This window comes from Mesoplodon bidens (genome assembly GCF_964165515.1).
Source record: "Mesoplodon bidens genome assembly, chromosome: 13".
NCBI classification, from domain to species: domain Eukaryota; kingdom Metazoa; phylum Chordata; class Mammalia; order Artiodactyla; family Ziphiidae; genus Mesoplodon; species Mesoplodon bidens.
Genome location: NC_138169.1, coordinates 77,204,897 through 77,222,879, shown reverse-complemented (window position 1 = coordinate 77,222,879; position 17,983 = coordinate 77,204,897). Strand labels below are relative to the sequence as shown.

General features: G+C 39.3%; 1 protein-coding gene across 1 annotated transcript in view; it reads right to left on the bottom strand.

The window, feature by feature from the left end:
* The window catches only part of PHLPP1 (PH domain and leucine rich repeat protein phosphatase 1), a 211,736-nt gene that overhangs the window by 53,063 nt on the left and 140,690 nt on the right, over nucleotides 1–17,983 (bottom strand). The window contains exons 5-6 of the mRNA XM_081251786.1: nucleotides 6,011–6,157; nucleotides 5,166–5,396 (exon numbers count right to left, since the gene is read on the bottom strand). Of these exons, the coding sequence (XP_081107912.1) occupies nucleotides 5,166–5,396; nucleotides 6,011–6,157 (378 nt within the window). The remainder of the gene's footprint in view (nucleotides 1–5,165; nucleotides 5,397–6,010; nucleotides 6,158–17,983) is intronic.

Here is a 17,983-nt window from a genome sequence, read left to right as displayed (position 1 = left end):
CCAGAGACAGGTGTGCAAATATATCTGAATTTTCAGTTGGTTCTGGACCAAAGATTAATTTCCAAAACTATCTCCAATTTTAAAATACTACTTGAAAGAGCAAAGTGCAGAAAATACTGAAATTTGACACGTAGGATTCACTGAGAAATCATAAAACAAAGGACAATAATGGGGATCAACAAGTTCAGGGCACAGGGAAAAACTGGCAGAGCCTCAGTCATAAGAACTAGTTGGCTAATAGACTAAAGTTGCCATGAATGAGTTGCCAAGAAGATACGTGAGTAGTAATGGGGACTAGGAATCAATATAACAAAAAGACATCTAGCTTCAAAGTGGAGAAAAACAGAAGAAAATCTCAATTCCTAGTTTGCTAGGCTACACCCAACTCCTTTACAAACAAACAAACAAACACGAGAACCTCCTGCTTCTCATTACAAAGCCAACAGAGCGCTGATACCACGCACGTGGTTAGAAGAGCATTAATACAAAGGCAGGAGCTTAGGAAAAAGCCAAGTCTTCTCTGCAGTGATTTTCTGCCCTTTGAGAAAATAAAATAAAATGAGGGTAACTAAAATTTTAATAGCAATATCATAAAGCCACTGAAACACAAGGATGAGTGACAAGACAGCAAAGAGCTAGGACTTGTCAACCTGCAAGAACAGCGTATTGCCTCTTCAAATGTCCCCAAGATGATTTTTTTTTTTTTGCTCCTTTTCTTTTCTATTCCAGGTTGTAAGATTAAAAAACTGGCCTCAACTCAGCAATTTGCCTATCTCCAAATGCTCACTAGATTACTACAATATGTACACAGAATGAAAAGACAAAAAGAAACCCAAATCTAATTTTGGATATAAGAGACTGCAGGAATTGAAAAAATGTCCCAGGTTCTCCCTACTCTACACTTTAAATTACCTTCACGTGGCACTATCATCTGGTTTAATGAGGAGACAAAAGAAAATCTATAACGACAGGGAGGTTAGTCCCACTATTCACTTTAAATTGCCAAGTCTTATCAGGATGCAAATATCAAGAGTCTTCAGGCTCACACAAATAATACAACTACTTAGGGTGACGTTTGAAAGAGGCAAAATGTGGTAAAAATTTTCTTCCAATAATCTCCTCAGTTAACACAGGCATTTTATTGATTTCATCAGTACTCACTGAGCATTTACTATGTGTTGATCGGCAGTATGAAAATGTTCTAGTTCCAGTTTGCTGCTCAACACTTTGCATATGTGACCTTGAGCAAGTCACCAAAGTCTCCGTTAAGTCTACTTCTAACCTGTAAAATGGGGATGACACCTTCCTTGTCCTACAAGGCAGTTGAGAAAATCAAATGAATGTGCTGGTGCTTTGCGAACAAGGAAAAGCCATGGTGATGATGATGATGACGATAACCTATGGCTTTGCATCAATAAGAGATGAATAAAGTAAGGTGCTTGTCAACAGATGTAGTAATTTAGTGAGGAAAACCAGATATGCTTTAAAATACGAAGTATAAAGATACGAGTATGTGATAAACGTCATAAATGATGTAAAATACAGAGAATGGTCAAAAAAGATGCTATGCAAGAGGAGCCATCTCATCTGAACCCCAAGGGCAGGCGGAATTCAACAGATGTAAATGGGAGAAGAAAGGCGTCCATGAGGAGTTGCTGAATGGCCTTCGGACTGAAGAGAAGAGCACAAGGTGAGTTTCATGCATGGGTGTAGGGGTCCCTCAGGAGTGCAGGCTACGTGAGAGGAGTGAGAATATGGCTACAAAGGTGGGTTAGTCAATTAATACTTATCAAGTACTGTGCCTACTCAGCGCTAACACTGGGAACTCAAGGATACATAAATAAGAGCAGTGCTCCTCAAGTTATCTCGGGTGAAGGACCTATTTTCTCAACTTCTAATCCATCACAGACTGATGTGTAGTCATATGCACACAACAGGACACGGCTCACCAAACAAGCAGCTCACCACTGCAAGTTCGCCAACACCTAAACTAGTCTACTCCCTGTACAGTGAGTCTGCTGATACGAGTCTACTTGCATATTGTGGCAGTGTCAAGTCACTGTGCGTTTCTAAGATATTAAGTCTCAATTTCTACACATATCTCGCTGTAGAAAAGTAGCAAATAGTAGGTTTGCTAGCGCAGGCTGGAGGACCACACTTTGAGCAGCTCTGGCTAGCGCCTCATCCTCAAGGGATTCGCAGGCTAGTGGGTTGAAACCAGATGTGAGAGCTTGAATATCCTGAACTAGAGAAGTGAAGGCTCTGAGCAGGGCTGTGCTTGCTTGAGAGGCTGTACAATGGCAGCAGAAAGCTCAGCTAGGAGACAACAGCAGCAGTGAGAAGGCAAAGGAAGGCACAAGGAGTCACACTAGTGTGCGAGAACTGATGAGATCAGGTAGCAGGCTAGAAAACAGAGTCAAAAGTTTCGTGTCTGGATAACCAATGAAGCAGTGCTGCTATCGGCAAAATCGGGAATCCAGGGGAAAGAACTGGTTGAATAGAAAGAAATGGAACGCTGTTTCACGTGTAATTTGGGTGAGTGTGTCAACGGGAGAAAGCAAGGTGAAATTATCCTGCTGGCAGCTGAAGTGGAATTAATCCCAAGAAGAGAAATAAGAGTTAGAGAAAAATTGAGGAATATTTACCATGGAGATGAAAGGTAAATGATGAAGTGCTGTGAGTATAGGCAACCAACCACCAAGGCACAAAACAGAAAGAGAGGTGATTGAGGAGAAAGACGTGACATCCACATTTTGGACAGAGAAGAGGAGAAATTATTAATGATGCCATAGAAGAAATAATATCAGACTCAAAAACGTGAATACGAGAAAAGAATAAGATTAAAAGAAAAATGACTACTTTTAATCTGATGTAATATTTCCATCTGAAGGAATAAAAATTCAATCAATAAAATTAGCCCTCTGCTCACAGAAACTAAGTGAAACTCCCCTTAAACATTCCACTAGCTTCAGTTTAAAATAGTAAGGTAGAATTATAAGCAAATCTGACCAGACTTGTGCCCCCTCAGCTCAGTGGTCTGAAGGGAAGAACTTACCGACTCATGATCATTCAACATTTACATGTACAAAAGTCTATGCTGGTATTTAAGTATCCTGTAACTAATCTCATCTAAAAAAAACCCAATTAGAACTAGAAATCTGAAGAATTTACAAAGCTCTTAATAAGAAGTTACTTCCAAACATCTTAGATTGATCTCGTTTGTAAGCGAATCCAGATCAAGAAAAATGATGCTTTCTTATCCATACCAGGTAACTTATAAATCCCCTCATGCTTGCTACCTGAGGTCAAAATGACCATCCTTATACCTCTGGGTGGCTGAATTTAAAAGGGGCTCAGGACTTCCCTGGTGGCGCAGTGGTTGAGAGTCCGCCTGCTGATGCAGGGGACGCGGGTTCGTGCCCCGGTTCGGAAAGATCCCACGTGCCACGGAGCGGCTGGGCCCGTGAGTCATGGCCGCTGAGCCTGTGTGTCCGGAGCCTGTGCTCCGCAACGGGAGAGGCCGCAACAGGGACAGGCCCGCGTACGGCAAAAAAAAAAAAAAATAAATAAATAAATAAAAAGGGCTCAAATTCTTGAATATGAAGGTGTTCTAAACCCAAGTGACTCAGAGGCAAATAACGTTAACAACTTAGAAAGAAAGTTAACAAGACAAAGTGTTCAGTTCCCTATCCTGTCACACTCCAAAAAGTTCTCAAAGTCAGATAAATTATTACCATTTGAACTCCCTGAACTAAGAATTCTAGGTCTGCAAATTGCTAACACTTCTCCAGGTACGACAGGCTTGATTCCTTTAGTCAGAGGAAAGGTAAAGCAAGTCAACTCTTTGTGGGACTGGAAAGAATGGGTTCCCTGGGGCCAAACCGTAACAATGGAGATGAAAGGGGAGCAAAAGGTGATGCTGCTTTATACTGATGAACAGGCCTGAGTGAGGGTCTGGGGTTATCACCAGAGAGGAAAGCGGGTAGTAAAACAAGGAAAGAACCATCAAACAAAGAGGTGAAAAGATGCCAAGACTGAAGCTGAGCAGGGTTCATGAGTACGAGACCTCAGCAGGTAATAATAATATGTAACATCTGCTGGGAGAGTGAGGCATTTACTCCATTCCTTCCAAAACTCTATGAATTAGATTGTTATTAACTGTAATCTAGAGATGAGAACACAGCTGCACAGAGACATTAAATATCTCGCCCAAGATTTAATGTGGTCATCACTCCCTGGTTAATGGGAAAGTTAGTTTGGCTGAAAAAGTATCAAATTGGGCAAGTTAATATTAAGGCCTAAACCTAATATGTTGCTTTGCAGGAACTCAAGCCCGATGACAGGCTCTTGTTTTTCCTTAAGAAAAGAGAAATTTAGAATGGCTTCCTCCTTGTGTATTGGTTCTTTGTGCATTAGAAAGTAAAACTGAAGTTTACATACGAAGGGATGATTACTGGGCATCTGTGATGAAGCAAGGACTGTGTTAGTGTTTCAGCTGGAGTTTAGTGTGATCAGATTCAAAATGCAGGTTCCCTTGTTCTTGCAAGGGGTGAGAGTGGAGGTTCTGGCCAAACTTGGGCCTACCCAGAGATTATGAGTTTTACATTTTTGTAAAGAACCGTAAACTAAGGGCAGACCCATCTGGATAGAGAGAGAGAGGAAATTAAAATAAGTAAATTAAATAAGTAATAAATTTAATTTAATGAATATATTATATTAAGGAAGCCAAGGAAGGGAAAAAAATTTAAGGAGAGATGCTCAATGGTGTCAACTGCCTCAAGCCACAGAAAAGTAGGAATAAGAGAGAAAAATATCCACTTGGCTCTTGATACGGTTTTCATTCACCATAAATAGCTCTCTCTGACTCGATGGGCCTACTGATTCACGCTCATTAAAACTGGTCTCAAACTTGCAAAACCAACTAAGACCTTCCAGATATGTGGTCACTCATCAGTGAGAAAAACATTTTTTAACAAGTTTCAGGCATGAGCAGACCCTACTACTAATCATTATACTTCCCTCTGGGCAAAAATAGCAAAGCGGGCCCGTATTGCAACTAACCAGCCTGCTTGCCTCGACAGAAGAATGCCACCGAAAGGGCTATAACCTACCCCCCAAATATAAGCCAACCACTCAAATGCAATATATTTCTTTAAAATGGTTACCTTAGATCCACATGCTTAATGTGAGGCATTTTTCTTAAAGCCTGTAGCCTAAGAGTCTCCATACAGTTTCCAGACATACAAAGCTTATCCACAGCAGTCAATTTCTCCAATACCTCTGGAATGTCAGTGAATTCATTGAAAGAAAGACCAAGATAACTAAGCTGATGCATGTTCTCCAACTCAGCAGGAAGGGTCTGGAGAAAGTTTCCATCCAACAAAAATGTCTGTAAGCTATTAGAGAAAACATAAGAATTAGAAAGAGAATGTATAAATTTTACATCTTTATTATTAACATACGAGTTCCATAAGTATAGATCATATTACCAGAAAAAGAAAATATACTATCCTTTGCAAAATGCTAAGGACAGGGCCTGAGGCAATAATACACCAGAGAGAAATGATCAGAGATAAACATCTTCATCTTTTACTGAAAACGAAAATCATGACCAATTTTCCCAACTTGGATAGGCATAAATGAGAACAAGACAAGCTGACTGCAGTGGGAATCAGCCCAAATACCCATCTTTCATTGTTATTCTAAACAATTAACTTCTAGGTCTTAGAGTTCAACATAACTCAGGAAATGAGAAAGTAACCCCTCCTCCCATATTTAGACACAGTCACCTGTAGGGGTCTTCGTTCTAAACAAGGATATTTTAATCTTTTACAAGATTCCGAAAGAAGCTAACAACTGAACCCTACACAAGAGCATGATCTCTTGATTTGGGACCAAGAGACCAACATATGACAACATAACAAGTTAACTAATCTCATGTGCTGCGACCCTGATGCAGCTTTCTGGGGGTTTCTGAGAGAGACTTTGCAGCAGGGTTTGAAGTACATACTTGTGCATATCTCCGACGGCTGCCGGGACTGCTCGGAGGGCATTGCAGGACACATTCAGCTCGGCCAGGGTTGGAATATTGCAGACTGCTAATGGGAAGTCCCCTAAATGATTATTGGAAAGGTTAAGACTCTTCAACTTGCTGAACCTGTTATAATAAAAGGAAAGAAAAGACAAATGTCATAGATGCATAACATCACATGATTTTGGCATGGCCTTAGAGATAATCTAGTCCAACTCTAATGCCGCTGAGCAGAAAAAGGAGCCCTGAGAGGGTAAGCGAGCAGCAGAGCTGGAGTGCACATCTTCAGACTCTAAGGCCAGCGTTTTACCTAAAATATAAAGGTTCTATTTAAGAACAAACGTCACTCTAAAATAAGGTTGAATATTTGAGGCGGTGAGTTTGCTGGAGTGAGTTTTTTAGCTTCACCTTGGCTAGCTTAATTAACACCCGTGTGAATGACAACAGAGGGGAAGGAAAAGAACACCGATGTAGCTCTTTAGGATTTCTGTCACCCCAGACGAGTCAAAAACTTTTCTGTTTCCCTTCTCTCCAATCCAAACCTGAAATAACAAAAACTTCACAATTAATCAAAACTACACTCTCTCTAAGGGTACCAGTTTTGCAGTTCCAAACTGAAGAACCAACAACCATTCCTCAGTCTCGATCCTGCTAACCACACACCCTTCCACGAAGAGCTCTTCTAAGGACATCTCACTCTAAGGACACTTTCCTCACCTAGCCTCTTCCTAGCTCCCTCCAACCTTTCCTCCTTTTCTTCTTTTTTCTTCATCTCACTCTCAGGACACTTTCCTCACCTAGCCTCTTCCTAGCTCCCTCCAACCTTCCCTCCTTTTCTTCCTTTTTCTTCCCCGTCTCCTCTTTCCTACCCCACAGTTAGGTACTCCTCACAGATGGGCTCTTTGTTTCTTCTCTCTTTACATTGTCTCCCTTGGAAAGCGTCTTACTACCCTGTGGACAACTCTCTCTCACCCTATCACACACCATCTCCTCTCTGTTGACCCACCCTACAACATTTCCAGTCCAAAACTGAACATACCATCTTTATCCCAGACCTGCACTTCCTCCTGCTCTATTTTTGTTAATGGCTCTTTCATTTTCTCAGTTGTCCAAGCAATTAAAGCAATTCAAGAAGTCACCTCTAAGTCTGAGGGCACTTCTCTGTGTACTCTCACATTTGGCCCATTGCCAACCTCTACAACGTTTTCTATTTCAGATGAGAATCAGATTAGTTATTGCATTATGCTAATTATTTTATAAACTGGCCAAGCCTAAATACTAGGCAATGTGTACTATGTCTAGAACAGACACATCTTAAAAATAAACCCAATTCAATCCAATCAGCATTTTAAAGAAACTGTCATGAGACCTCTTTATTGAATTTTATAATAAAAAATGTAAAGCTTTGTTCTAAATGGCTATATAAATTTTATTCTAAATAGAAAGCTGACAGTGTACCTATTTGATAGATTGATAGCTATTTTCTTGACAGAGTAATTTTATTTTATTTATTTATTTTTGGTAGGGGTGAAATTGAAAAGGATAGTTTTATTGCTTTGCCAGGCAAAGGGAGCCACAGAGGGCTAATGCTTTCAAAACTGAGTGTCCCGACCTGCAGAGGGTAGTGAGGAGTTTTATAGTAATGGTTCAAAGAGGAGGGTGTGGTCAGCTCATGGACCTTCTTCTGATTGGTTGGTGGTGAGGTAAGTGGGAGTCAGCATCATCAACCTTCTGGTTCCAGCCAGTCTGTGGTCTGCCTGTTGTGGCAGCATAGAGTTAACTTCTCCCACCTGGCGGGGGTTTCAGTATCTGGTTTCAGGACTTAATGAAGCCCAGGTTCTTGACGTCTCATCGCAGAAACAATTCAGTGAGAGACAAAGTTGATAGGTAAGAAGTGGATTTATTTCGAGAGCAACACACTCCACAGACAGAGTGTGGGCCATCTCAGAAAGCGAGAGCGGCCGACAGTAATTTTAAAGTAAAAAACAAAACAAAACTTAAGAATTACTGCTAAACGTGAATAATCATTTAAAAATTTGTTTTGTATTTTATGATTTGATTCATTAGTCCTACTTAAAACAAAGAATGTTTATCCTCTGTTCTGATTATCTATGATCTATCTAACACACAAGCTAGAATTAGAGGGTCTATTATTCCTAGCCCAGGGGTTCTCAAAGCATGGTTGGGGGGGACCGCGGAAGAGGTCCTTGAGATCCTTTCTGGAGATTCTCAAGGTCAAAACTATTTTCAGAACAATGCTAAGATGTCATTTGACTTTTGCCACTCTCATTTTCTCCCAAGTGTCCAGTGGAGGTTTCCAGATGGTACCTGTCTTTGTGATAGCACACCTGATTAGAAACAGGAGACTTGAGAATCCAACTATCTTCTACGTAAGCCAGGTGTTAAAAGAGTTGCAACAATATAAAATAATAACATTCTTCTCCGTATTTTTTCTTGTTATAGAAGGTAGTTATTTTTCATAAAAAATATATATGTTAACAAGAATGGGGTTTGTTATTTTTCTAAATGAATTACTATATATGAAAATATTTCTCAGTTTAAATTTCTAACACAGTAAATATCAATAGTTTAATCCACAGAAATAAAAGCTGCTTAGGGTCCCCAATTTTTGAGACAGTAAAACAGTCTTGAAATAGGGTTGCCAGATAGAATACAGGACATCCAGTTAAATTTGTATTTCAGATAAACAACAAATAATTGTTTAGTATAAGTATGTTTCAAATGTTGCATGAGACATACTTATGCTAAAAAATATATATTCTTTTTTTTCTGAAATTCAAATTTAACTATATGCTTATTTTTCTTCTAATTCTGGAAACTCTATCCTGAAATAGATAAAACTGTTGTTCTAGTCCAAACAAAAACAGTACCCTACCTTCTAGATTTGTATGCTCATTTGGTAGAACTGGCCACAGCTTTAAAATATGCATGCAATTAAACTGAACTTTTTAAAAAAAAGTTCCTCTAGGAAGGAAAAAGACCCTAGACATTATCCAAAACAATACAGCACAAAGACTTCAGAAAGTGGAGAACAAAAGGATTACAATTCCAGTAATTACTCAAGATGGAAAGTGGAAGCATGGGCTTTTGCAAAAGTATTTGTCAATAACAGGGGGATAAAAGGTATATTCATCTAGGCAAACAAATTTATTAGGACCATACTATTCCTGAGAAGAAAGGCAAGCAGCAGTGAGTTGAATGAGTAAAAGGTGACAAACTTGAATGGAAGAGAAAAAAAACTAGTTAAGTACAGGCCGAGTGCCCCTGCAGAACAAGGAGTTTGGGCTCCCTTGGCCTAGAGCTGTACTGTTTGGTACAAATACCACGAGACCCAAGTGGCTCCCGAGCATCTGAAATGGGGCCAGTCAAAACTGACGTGTTCTCTAATTATAAAATACACACTGGATTTCAAAGACTTAGTACAAAAAAGAATGTAAACTCTATTAATAATTTTTTAGGACTGATAATTTTGATACATTGAATTAAATAAGCTATATTATTAACATTAATTTCACCTGTTTCTTCTTCCTTTTCCTCAATGTGGCTACCAGAAAATTTAAGGTTACTTATGTGGCTCACATTGTATTTCCATTAGAGAAGCATTCTCTCCATACTAACAGTAAGCAGGATCCTGGAATTCCTTTACCCAAATGACGCCTTATCTGTTTTCAGTGCTTGTGTGGGCCTCTTCCCTGGGCCCATCCGCCCCTGAGTATGTGCACCCATAGGCCCTAGGAGTGGACAGAGGTTGGACACATGGGCTGTGTGTCCGGCAGGATGAGGGATAGAGTCGGAGATGGAAAAAGATGAGATTTGGGCCACTGAGCCAGTTTCCCCCCATGCAGCCATATCCAGTGCAGAATCCCAAGGGGTCTGAGGATTATATAGATAGAATTCAATAAATTTGAATCTAGAGGTCATCAGAAAAGTGTATTTGTGAAGGTAGGAGGCGAGAATGTATTTTATTTAACAGTTTGACAGCTTAATTATAAATTAAATATTTAGATATGTGGGCTGGGGCCTCCCCTTATACTCTTGCCCTAGACCTATACATTTTAAGGGATGATTCTGATTTATAAGTGTCCTAAGTTTCTCTCGTTCCCTCTCTACCTCCTTCGTAGCCTGCCCTGCACAGCCCATCCCCCAAATTCTTCCCAGAAAAGAACACGATGTTCAGTAGACTTGTTTAGCAAACAAAGCATGGATTGTTTCTGAGAACTCAAGTTCTTGATCAGAACACAGTAAAACTCATCTGTTTTGGAAACTCTAACTCTTAGCCTTCTTAGAGGTCCACTTTTTCTTTATTTATGTAGAAAGCAGTCAGATTATAGGCATTTGCCAATTCAAAAACCCCTTCTTAGAAAAATTAAAGTCCACCTAGAATCCACTTCCCTCTGGTCTTCAAATGGGTGAAGCAGATACCTGAAGGCAATTTTTAAGTTAAGAGAGAGATAAGAGATCAAAGTAGGGAGTGGGTGACCTTTCCTCCCTTTACCTTCATTTTAAAAGAATGCAGAGGGGAGAGCAAGGTGACAGTACACTGTTACGGAAGAAAAGACCAGAAATCTCTATGTCTCCTACAAAATTAAAGACAGGCCCTGATTCTAAAATAAAACTTGGCTGGCTTTGGAAAAAAATGCATATTTGGTGAAATATTTTAAATAATTTTATTTTTGAAACTAATATTACAGTTCTTAAACCTTAAAATTAAATCCTTGAAATGAAGTTACATTATATTCAATCAGGCTGCAGATATCCCCTCATAGCTGTTCAATATAGGAAGTAGAGGATGATCAGAGCATCACAAAATTTAAGACTAATAAAAATTATTTTAATGACGATTATAATAATTACAGTTATGAGTTTATCAATAACAAGAAAGGATTCTTTTTGATACTGTAGAAACTAAAAGGACAAGAAACTGTGTGGTTTGTTTTTTAAAAACATCTGTTATACGTACACACACACACACACACACAGTGCCAAGGCTAAAGAAAGCTACTTAAAGTAGATATACCTTCCTTATTTCTCAGGGCTATCAAAAGTGAGAACAGACGGGGCCTTTCATTTCCCAAGCTCATAGACAAAGAAACTAGGCTCAGAGAAATGGTGTGACTATCACAAACAACTTGAATCTACTGCCTTTCAACATCAGTACTACTTCTCATCTCTCCCGCCCTTCTTTTATTACATCTTATTAAAGAGTTAAATGTAAATAGATATCACTTACTAACAATTCTAAGTCACAGGTCAAAGAACGGCCTCAGAGTAGTGTGTGGAAAGCACTCCTTTTTCACCCTCATTTCCCTCTATAGAGGGTGGCATTATCGGCCCTGGAGGATAATGAATATTTTGAACACTATGTACATTTACCTTCAAACAAATTCAGGCACAGCCCATGCTCCCAAACTACCCAACAACCTGAAAAGACTGACTTCACTTTCCAGAGCAAGCAAAATGCTTTAAGGAAAGAGATATTAACTCATGTTCATTTGTTGTATACAGAGCTCAGAGTAGGGAAAAGAAATCAAGTTAACATTCATCCAGTCTAACAGAGTAATCTTAGTTCTCAAAATGAAGTTACATGGCACAGTATCACATTTAGCAAATGGCTTCTCTTTATTTTCTAAGGAGCACTTGCTCCCAATGATTTTATTTTGCAGTATTTATGGGTGCCCAATGCCATCCACATAAGATATCACAGTTGAGAAAAACAAACACACAAATGCTGTCAATTTTCATATACCGCCCTGTCCTGGGCTTGTTTTATTATGATCACTGATGTGCTTAATCTTTTCTCCTTTCTCAGAATTTATCCATTCAATCTATCCACACTCAAAAATTTATGTACAAGGTTCTTTCTGCTTCTGAGTTAAAGGTAAGGGCTACATAGCCTGTATATATTTAGGAAATAAAACCAAATAAATAGCATGATAACTGTTTGGAGACATAATACTAATTAGCTTTAGATCCATCTAAATCTTTAGTAATTTTCCTTCCAGGAATTAAGGGTACAGTACTAGGAAAACTTGACTGTAAAATAAAATGACAGTATGGTAGAAGTAGTTCTATTTTTAAACATATTCTAAATGTGCTTAAAACGAGTGTCACACACTACACTCATGAAGCGGAAACCACATTTGTCTTACTCAACGAGTCAAAGAAAAATCAATATTACTTTCTGGAGTTATTATTCCCCACAAGTGGGTCAGTTAAAAAAAGACTCCCTGGGTGACTGGATTTCCGTATCATAGAAACAGTCTAAGTTTAACTTGTTTTTTTCCCGTGGGGGGACAGGCTAATACACGTTGGAAATTATTAGGCTTCGGTACTTAGTAATGAAGGCCCTGCTTGAGGACTGAAGCTGTAAGCCTAGCTCCAGGCTTAGCCCTCTGCCTTCCATTAATTATTAATTACGAAAAGCAGGTTCCCTCATGGTCTGGAGAGCTGCACCTTAGTGGAGAGGTGCCAACTCTCAGGGCTCTGTAATATAAACTGTATTTGCTTTTAAGAGAAAAACTGCTTTTATTTGGTGACCAAATTAATACATGCTCTTTTTAACAAGTCAAACTCTAGAAGCATGTAAACAAAATGTTAACAGTCTCCTACTTCCTTCCAAATCTCATCCTCCTGAGATAACCAGTGTCTAGAGTCTGGTATACATCCTTCCAAAGCTTTTCTTCCTTGTAAAACACATACACGCGTAAGTGGGTGATAACCTCCCTCCCTCTTCTGTGAGTGGGACTGTACCACACACTTCTCTTCTACAACTTGTTTTCTCATCTAATACAAACAAATCATCTTTCTGCGTCAGTATGTTAACATCTAACTCACTCTTTTGACAGCTGCATAATACACAGAGTACAAATGTGCCACCAATTTATTCCATCCCTCTGCTGATCGACACGGAATGCTTCCAGTCTTTTGCTGATAGAAATAATTCAGCCTATTTGTTTGTGCACCAATTGATTTTATTTTGCAGTATTTATGGGTGCCCAATGCCACCCACATTTTTGAAACCCAACAAGCTCTAAAAATTAGAAATTTTTCTTTGATTCATGTGGTGCCAAAAATGATCTAAACTAATGTGAATATTCATCTGATCCCTTTAGAAATATAAACGTGTTTGCTTATGGAGTGCTGTCCCAAACCTTGAGAGAGGTGTTATACAATATACAGTATATGCACCGTATTATCTTTAATAACCTGAAAATCTCTGAAATCTGAAAGTTTACAAATGGCCTCAAGAGTTTTGGATAAGGGATTGTGAACCTGTATTTCTAAAAATATAACTGTAGGTCTAAGAGTTTGTACAATTAAAATTTTTTTAACCTTTCTTATATTTTATACAACGTTTAAAGGTTACTTTCCATTTACAGTTATTACAGAAGATTGGCTATATTCCCCATGTTGTACAATACATCCTTGACCCTATCTTACACCCAACAGTTTGTATCTCCCACCCCTATATATATTTTTTAATCCAGATGGCAGAATTACCAAAAAGTTGTAGAAATTCACACTCCCAATCGGTCACACAGGAGAGGGTTTCTTTCCCTTTCTTACCTTCGCTACCATTTAATGTTAGCATCCTTTGCATTATTGTTAATCTGATGGGCAAAAAGTTGTATCAGGTCATTTCAATTGCTATTTCTCAATGAAGTTTATCTTGTTGTGAAGTTCATCTTCTTTTAAATACACAGTCATGTTCTTTGCCCATTTTTCTCCTGGGTGGTTCACCTTCTACTTGTCAATTTGTAGGAGCTCCCTGAAAACTATGTGCCTCTTGGTGTCGTATGATGCATGTGTGTCACAGGACGCTCCAGCTTATGGTTTCATTTTTCCCGCCTTGCTAATGCTGACTTTAGCCACACACTAATTTTAATTTTTATTTGCTCAAATGTGGCCATTTTTTCCTGTATGGAGTCTATGTTTTTCACCTTGCTTGAGAAGGTCCTCTTACCCTAACCCAAAGTGGCACAAATGTTCTCCTGTATTTCCTTCTAATATTTATATATTTTATTTTTCACATTTAGACCTTTATTTCACCTGACATTTATTTTATGTTAGGTGGAGGTCTAACAATTTTTTTTCTGGTAGCTAATTATGCCAATATCATTCATTAAATAAACCATCCATTTCAATTTCCATTCAGTTTAAATAAATTTCATAGAATAGGGGAAGAGAGAACAAAAAGAGAAGCTTAGTGCCATTCCAGTAAAACAGACAAAGAAAAAGGCTTGGGTAAAAACAAGCTGCATTTACTTTTTCTTTCTCTTTTCTTTTTTTCCAAGAGAATTTATAAAATCAAGTGCCTGTATTTTTGTTCTTCCTAAGAGCCCACTTTGTGGTTCTGAGTCAGCAAAATGCTTTAATAAAATTATCAGTTTGATAGAGTAGCTTTTCTCTTTTATCTTCAGAAGGACAAATCTTGGGAAGGGTATTAAAGTACATTTAAAAAATGTGTACTGAATGCACTTTCTCTCAAGAAACATTAGTTATGTCAATGAATGAAAGACATCAGTCAGCAACTTCCTGATTCATCTTCCATGCACTCCTCAAATCCCAATTCCTTTAGTATGGAACTTTACTGGCTTATGAACTTAGTCCCTACACCATGTTTTAATATTTTTGCCCCCAATCCAGGAATGATATAGGGCAACCTGAACATGCTCTAACTGTTATGTAAGAAAGCCAAATAATCTGCAGAACAGTTAAGAGGCTCTCTCTCCTGGATGCAGGAGAAAAGAAAGGATACCTTTTACCCCATGTTCTTCTTGGACTTGTCTGCAGCTGTGGTGGCATGAGACACATTTGAATCTCTGGGCCTGCTTCAGAACTGCTGGGAACACCTACGCCTCAGAAAGCGTGACTCATCTCCTCTTAGCTCTCACACTGCTCTCCCTAGACTGTACTGTGCTGAAATTGAACTCTCAGCGGTGACTTCTCCATTTCTTGGTGCGGCACTTTTTTCCTGTTGTCCCTTTACCACTTCTGAAATGAATCCACGTGAATTTATATATGCCATTCTGTTCCAAGGCTCAAGTGGCCCACTGGCCTTGTTCCCAGCTAGCACCTGCCAGGGGCTTCTAGGAGGTTCAGTGCACCCAAATGCTAATGCAGCACACAGCCAGCTTCTCAATACTTGAGCAAAATAAACAGAAACCACCCCATCTTCGTCCTAATCACCATAAATGACTGTCAGTATAATCAAAACAAGCATATCACCTTCTCATAGGACTAGAAAACAAAAATAAACACATGTATATTTTACTTGGATAGAATTTAAAATTTACAGCCACAAAAGAATTTGAGTAGCATTTTCCTAAGAACTGCTGCAGATGTGAAAAAGCAGAAAAAGTATACCAAAGCTACAATTCATAAACATAATTTTTCCAAAATAATAATCAAGGAAATAGAGAACACTCAGTGCTGGCAATAATTACAATTGACATGTTGCTGGAAGGGCAAATTAAAGCATCCCCTAAAGAGAGAAATGTTTACTTTAACCCTCCCTTCTAAAATAGTTCAAACAAGAGGCACTTATGGGTTACCTACTTTGTGCCAGATCCTAGACACAGTTAACCCTATGGATACAACAGCCAACAAGACAGAGCTCCTGCCCACAGCAAGGGAGGGGTGGGGGGGCATGCAAGGGCAGGCTCCCATGAATCAAGTAATTCCATTATACAGAAAACCACTCCAAATCACAGGACGGTAACCATGCATTAAGAGCAGTCACTAGATCTACAGGAACTGGGCACTAACTAAATTCACGAAAACAGTAAGTCCTCAGTGGCATAAATCAGTCACTTCCTGATTCTTTTATAAATTGGCAACATAACAATCAAAAAAACAAAGAAGAAATATGTTATGTTACAGTTAAACATCTCTTATGAAATAGTTTCTCACTTTATCCATGACTACATGTTTTCATTTTCTCACCAACAGATCTGCCCATAGTTAGCCAATTTAATTGAGATACTATTCAAGAGATGTTTAATATTAACCTCCACACTAGTAGGACAAATAACAAAATATAAAAAGAACATTTCTGTAACAGGCAGAAAACGGATGCTATTTCCACTTCTCAAAGCAGAGAAGACCCACACAGTATACTTCGATAAAACCACAGTTGAGTCATACAAGGATATGTAAAAATGAAAATCAGGTAATGTCTCTATCAAGGATATTAGATTACCAAAGGAGAAGGTGAACATAAGCTAAAGCCGGAAAGAATAATCATGTCACGAAAACATGCTCAGACATGGAAAGCTTAAGCTCACATCACAAACAGACCAGGCATATCTGATAGTTAAATAGAAAAAATAAAAAATCCAATACCCAAAGTTTACTAGGTATAATAAAAGTCCAGGGCTTCCCTGGTGGCGCAGTGGTTGAGAGCCTGCCTGCCAATGCAGGGGACACGGGTTCGTGCCCCAGTCCGGGAAGATCCCACATGCCGCGGAGCAACTAGGCCCGTGAGCCACAACTACTGAGCCTGCGCGTCTGGAGCCTGTGCTCCGCAACAAGAGAGGCCGCGATAGTGAGAGGCCCGCGCACCGCGATGAAGAGTGGCCCCCGCTTGCCGCAACTAGAGAAAGCCCTCACATAGAAATGAAGACCCGACACAGCCAAAATTAAATTAAAAAAAAAAAAAAAGTTCAATCCTAGGACTGAACCATTCATTCACTAAACATTTTCTGAGTTCTTATCAGGCATAAAGGGTGTGAAGCATACACATGTGAACCAGGCATGTTTTTCACCCTCCAGGAACTTGAAACAGTTTGGGAGCAAAGCTTCTATAATAAAAAGCAGAGGATGAAACGTACTGGGAATAAAATACCATAAATGCTTGCAGAAGAGAAAACTCACTTTTACCTAAGGGACATGAACAAGAGTTCAATAGGCAGATGGGGAATTGAAAAGAGAGCATTCAAAAAGAACAGGCTGGTGTGACTGTTTCTCAAACTTCAGTTAGCATTGTTAGAAGGCAGATTCCAGGGTCCCATCACCAGAGGTTCTGATTCAGCAGGTCTGGGATGAACACCAGGTACCTCTGTTTCTAGTAAATACCCCAGGTGATTCTGATGTAGGCACTTCATAAATCACATTTTGAGAAACACTAATTTGGGGGGCAAAAACTCCACGGTGTTCTTGGAAAACGTTAAGCAGACCATATTGTTAAGCAGAAAGAACTCCTGTGGTCATAAAGGATGCTTAGAGTATTCACAGAGCACCTCGAATTCCAGATGAAGACACTGCTATTTACCTACGAAAATTTTTGAACAGGGGAGTCTAGAACACATGGATTTGTGTATTACATAAATCAAATAACAGCTCCCTTTCCCTTCTTGTGCTTCCCCTACACACACACACACACACACGCACACACACATGATCTATGTGGGGTGAAAGTGAGCCTTCTGACAGAAATCTTTAAATTGGAGGAAAGTACAGCTATTTGGAAAGTCAGATTTTCCCTAAGGTTTCTTGTTAATTATGAGTCCCAAAGACATCACCGGGGAGAGATGGGTGTGCCCTACTTTCCAGAGGCCTCTGTCAAATACCTTGCCAGCTCTAGCATCACCATCCTAACCCAGCCATGGGAAATGACAAAAGGAATCTGACTCTTCCATCCAAAGCTCTATTACTACAGAGCGCATGGTGAGTGACATCAAAATTACAGGCACTCTTAGGACAAACAGAAACCCTCATGGGTCTTTAATTTTCAAAAGTTACACACGTGTGTTGTTAGAAGGGGCTCCAGTGTTAGCTGTACTGTTAGCTGTGTCTGTCTGACATGAGGCAGAGGAGAGAGGGAGAAAGAGGAACATGACTGGTTTCCATCAGCATCCTCACACTAGCAACCAGAACATTATTTCAGAAGTTATCAGTAATGATGTTAATCATGGTCCCAAGTCACAAGTT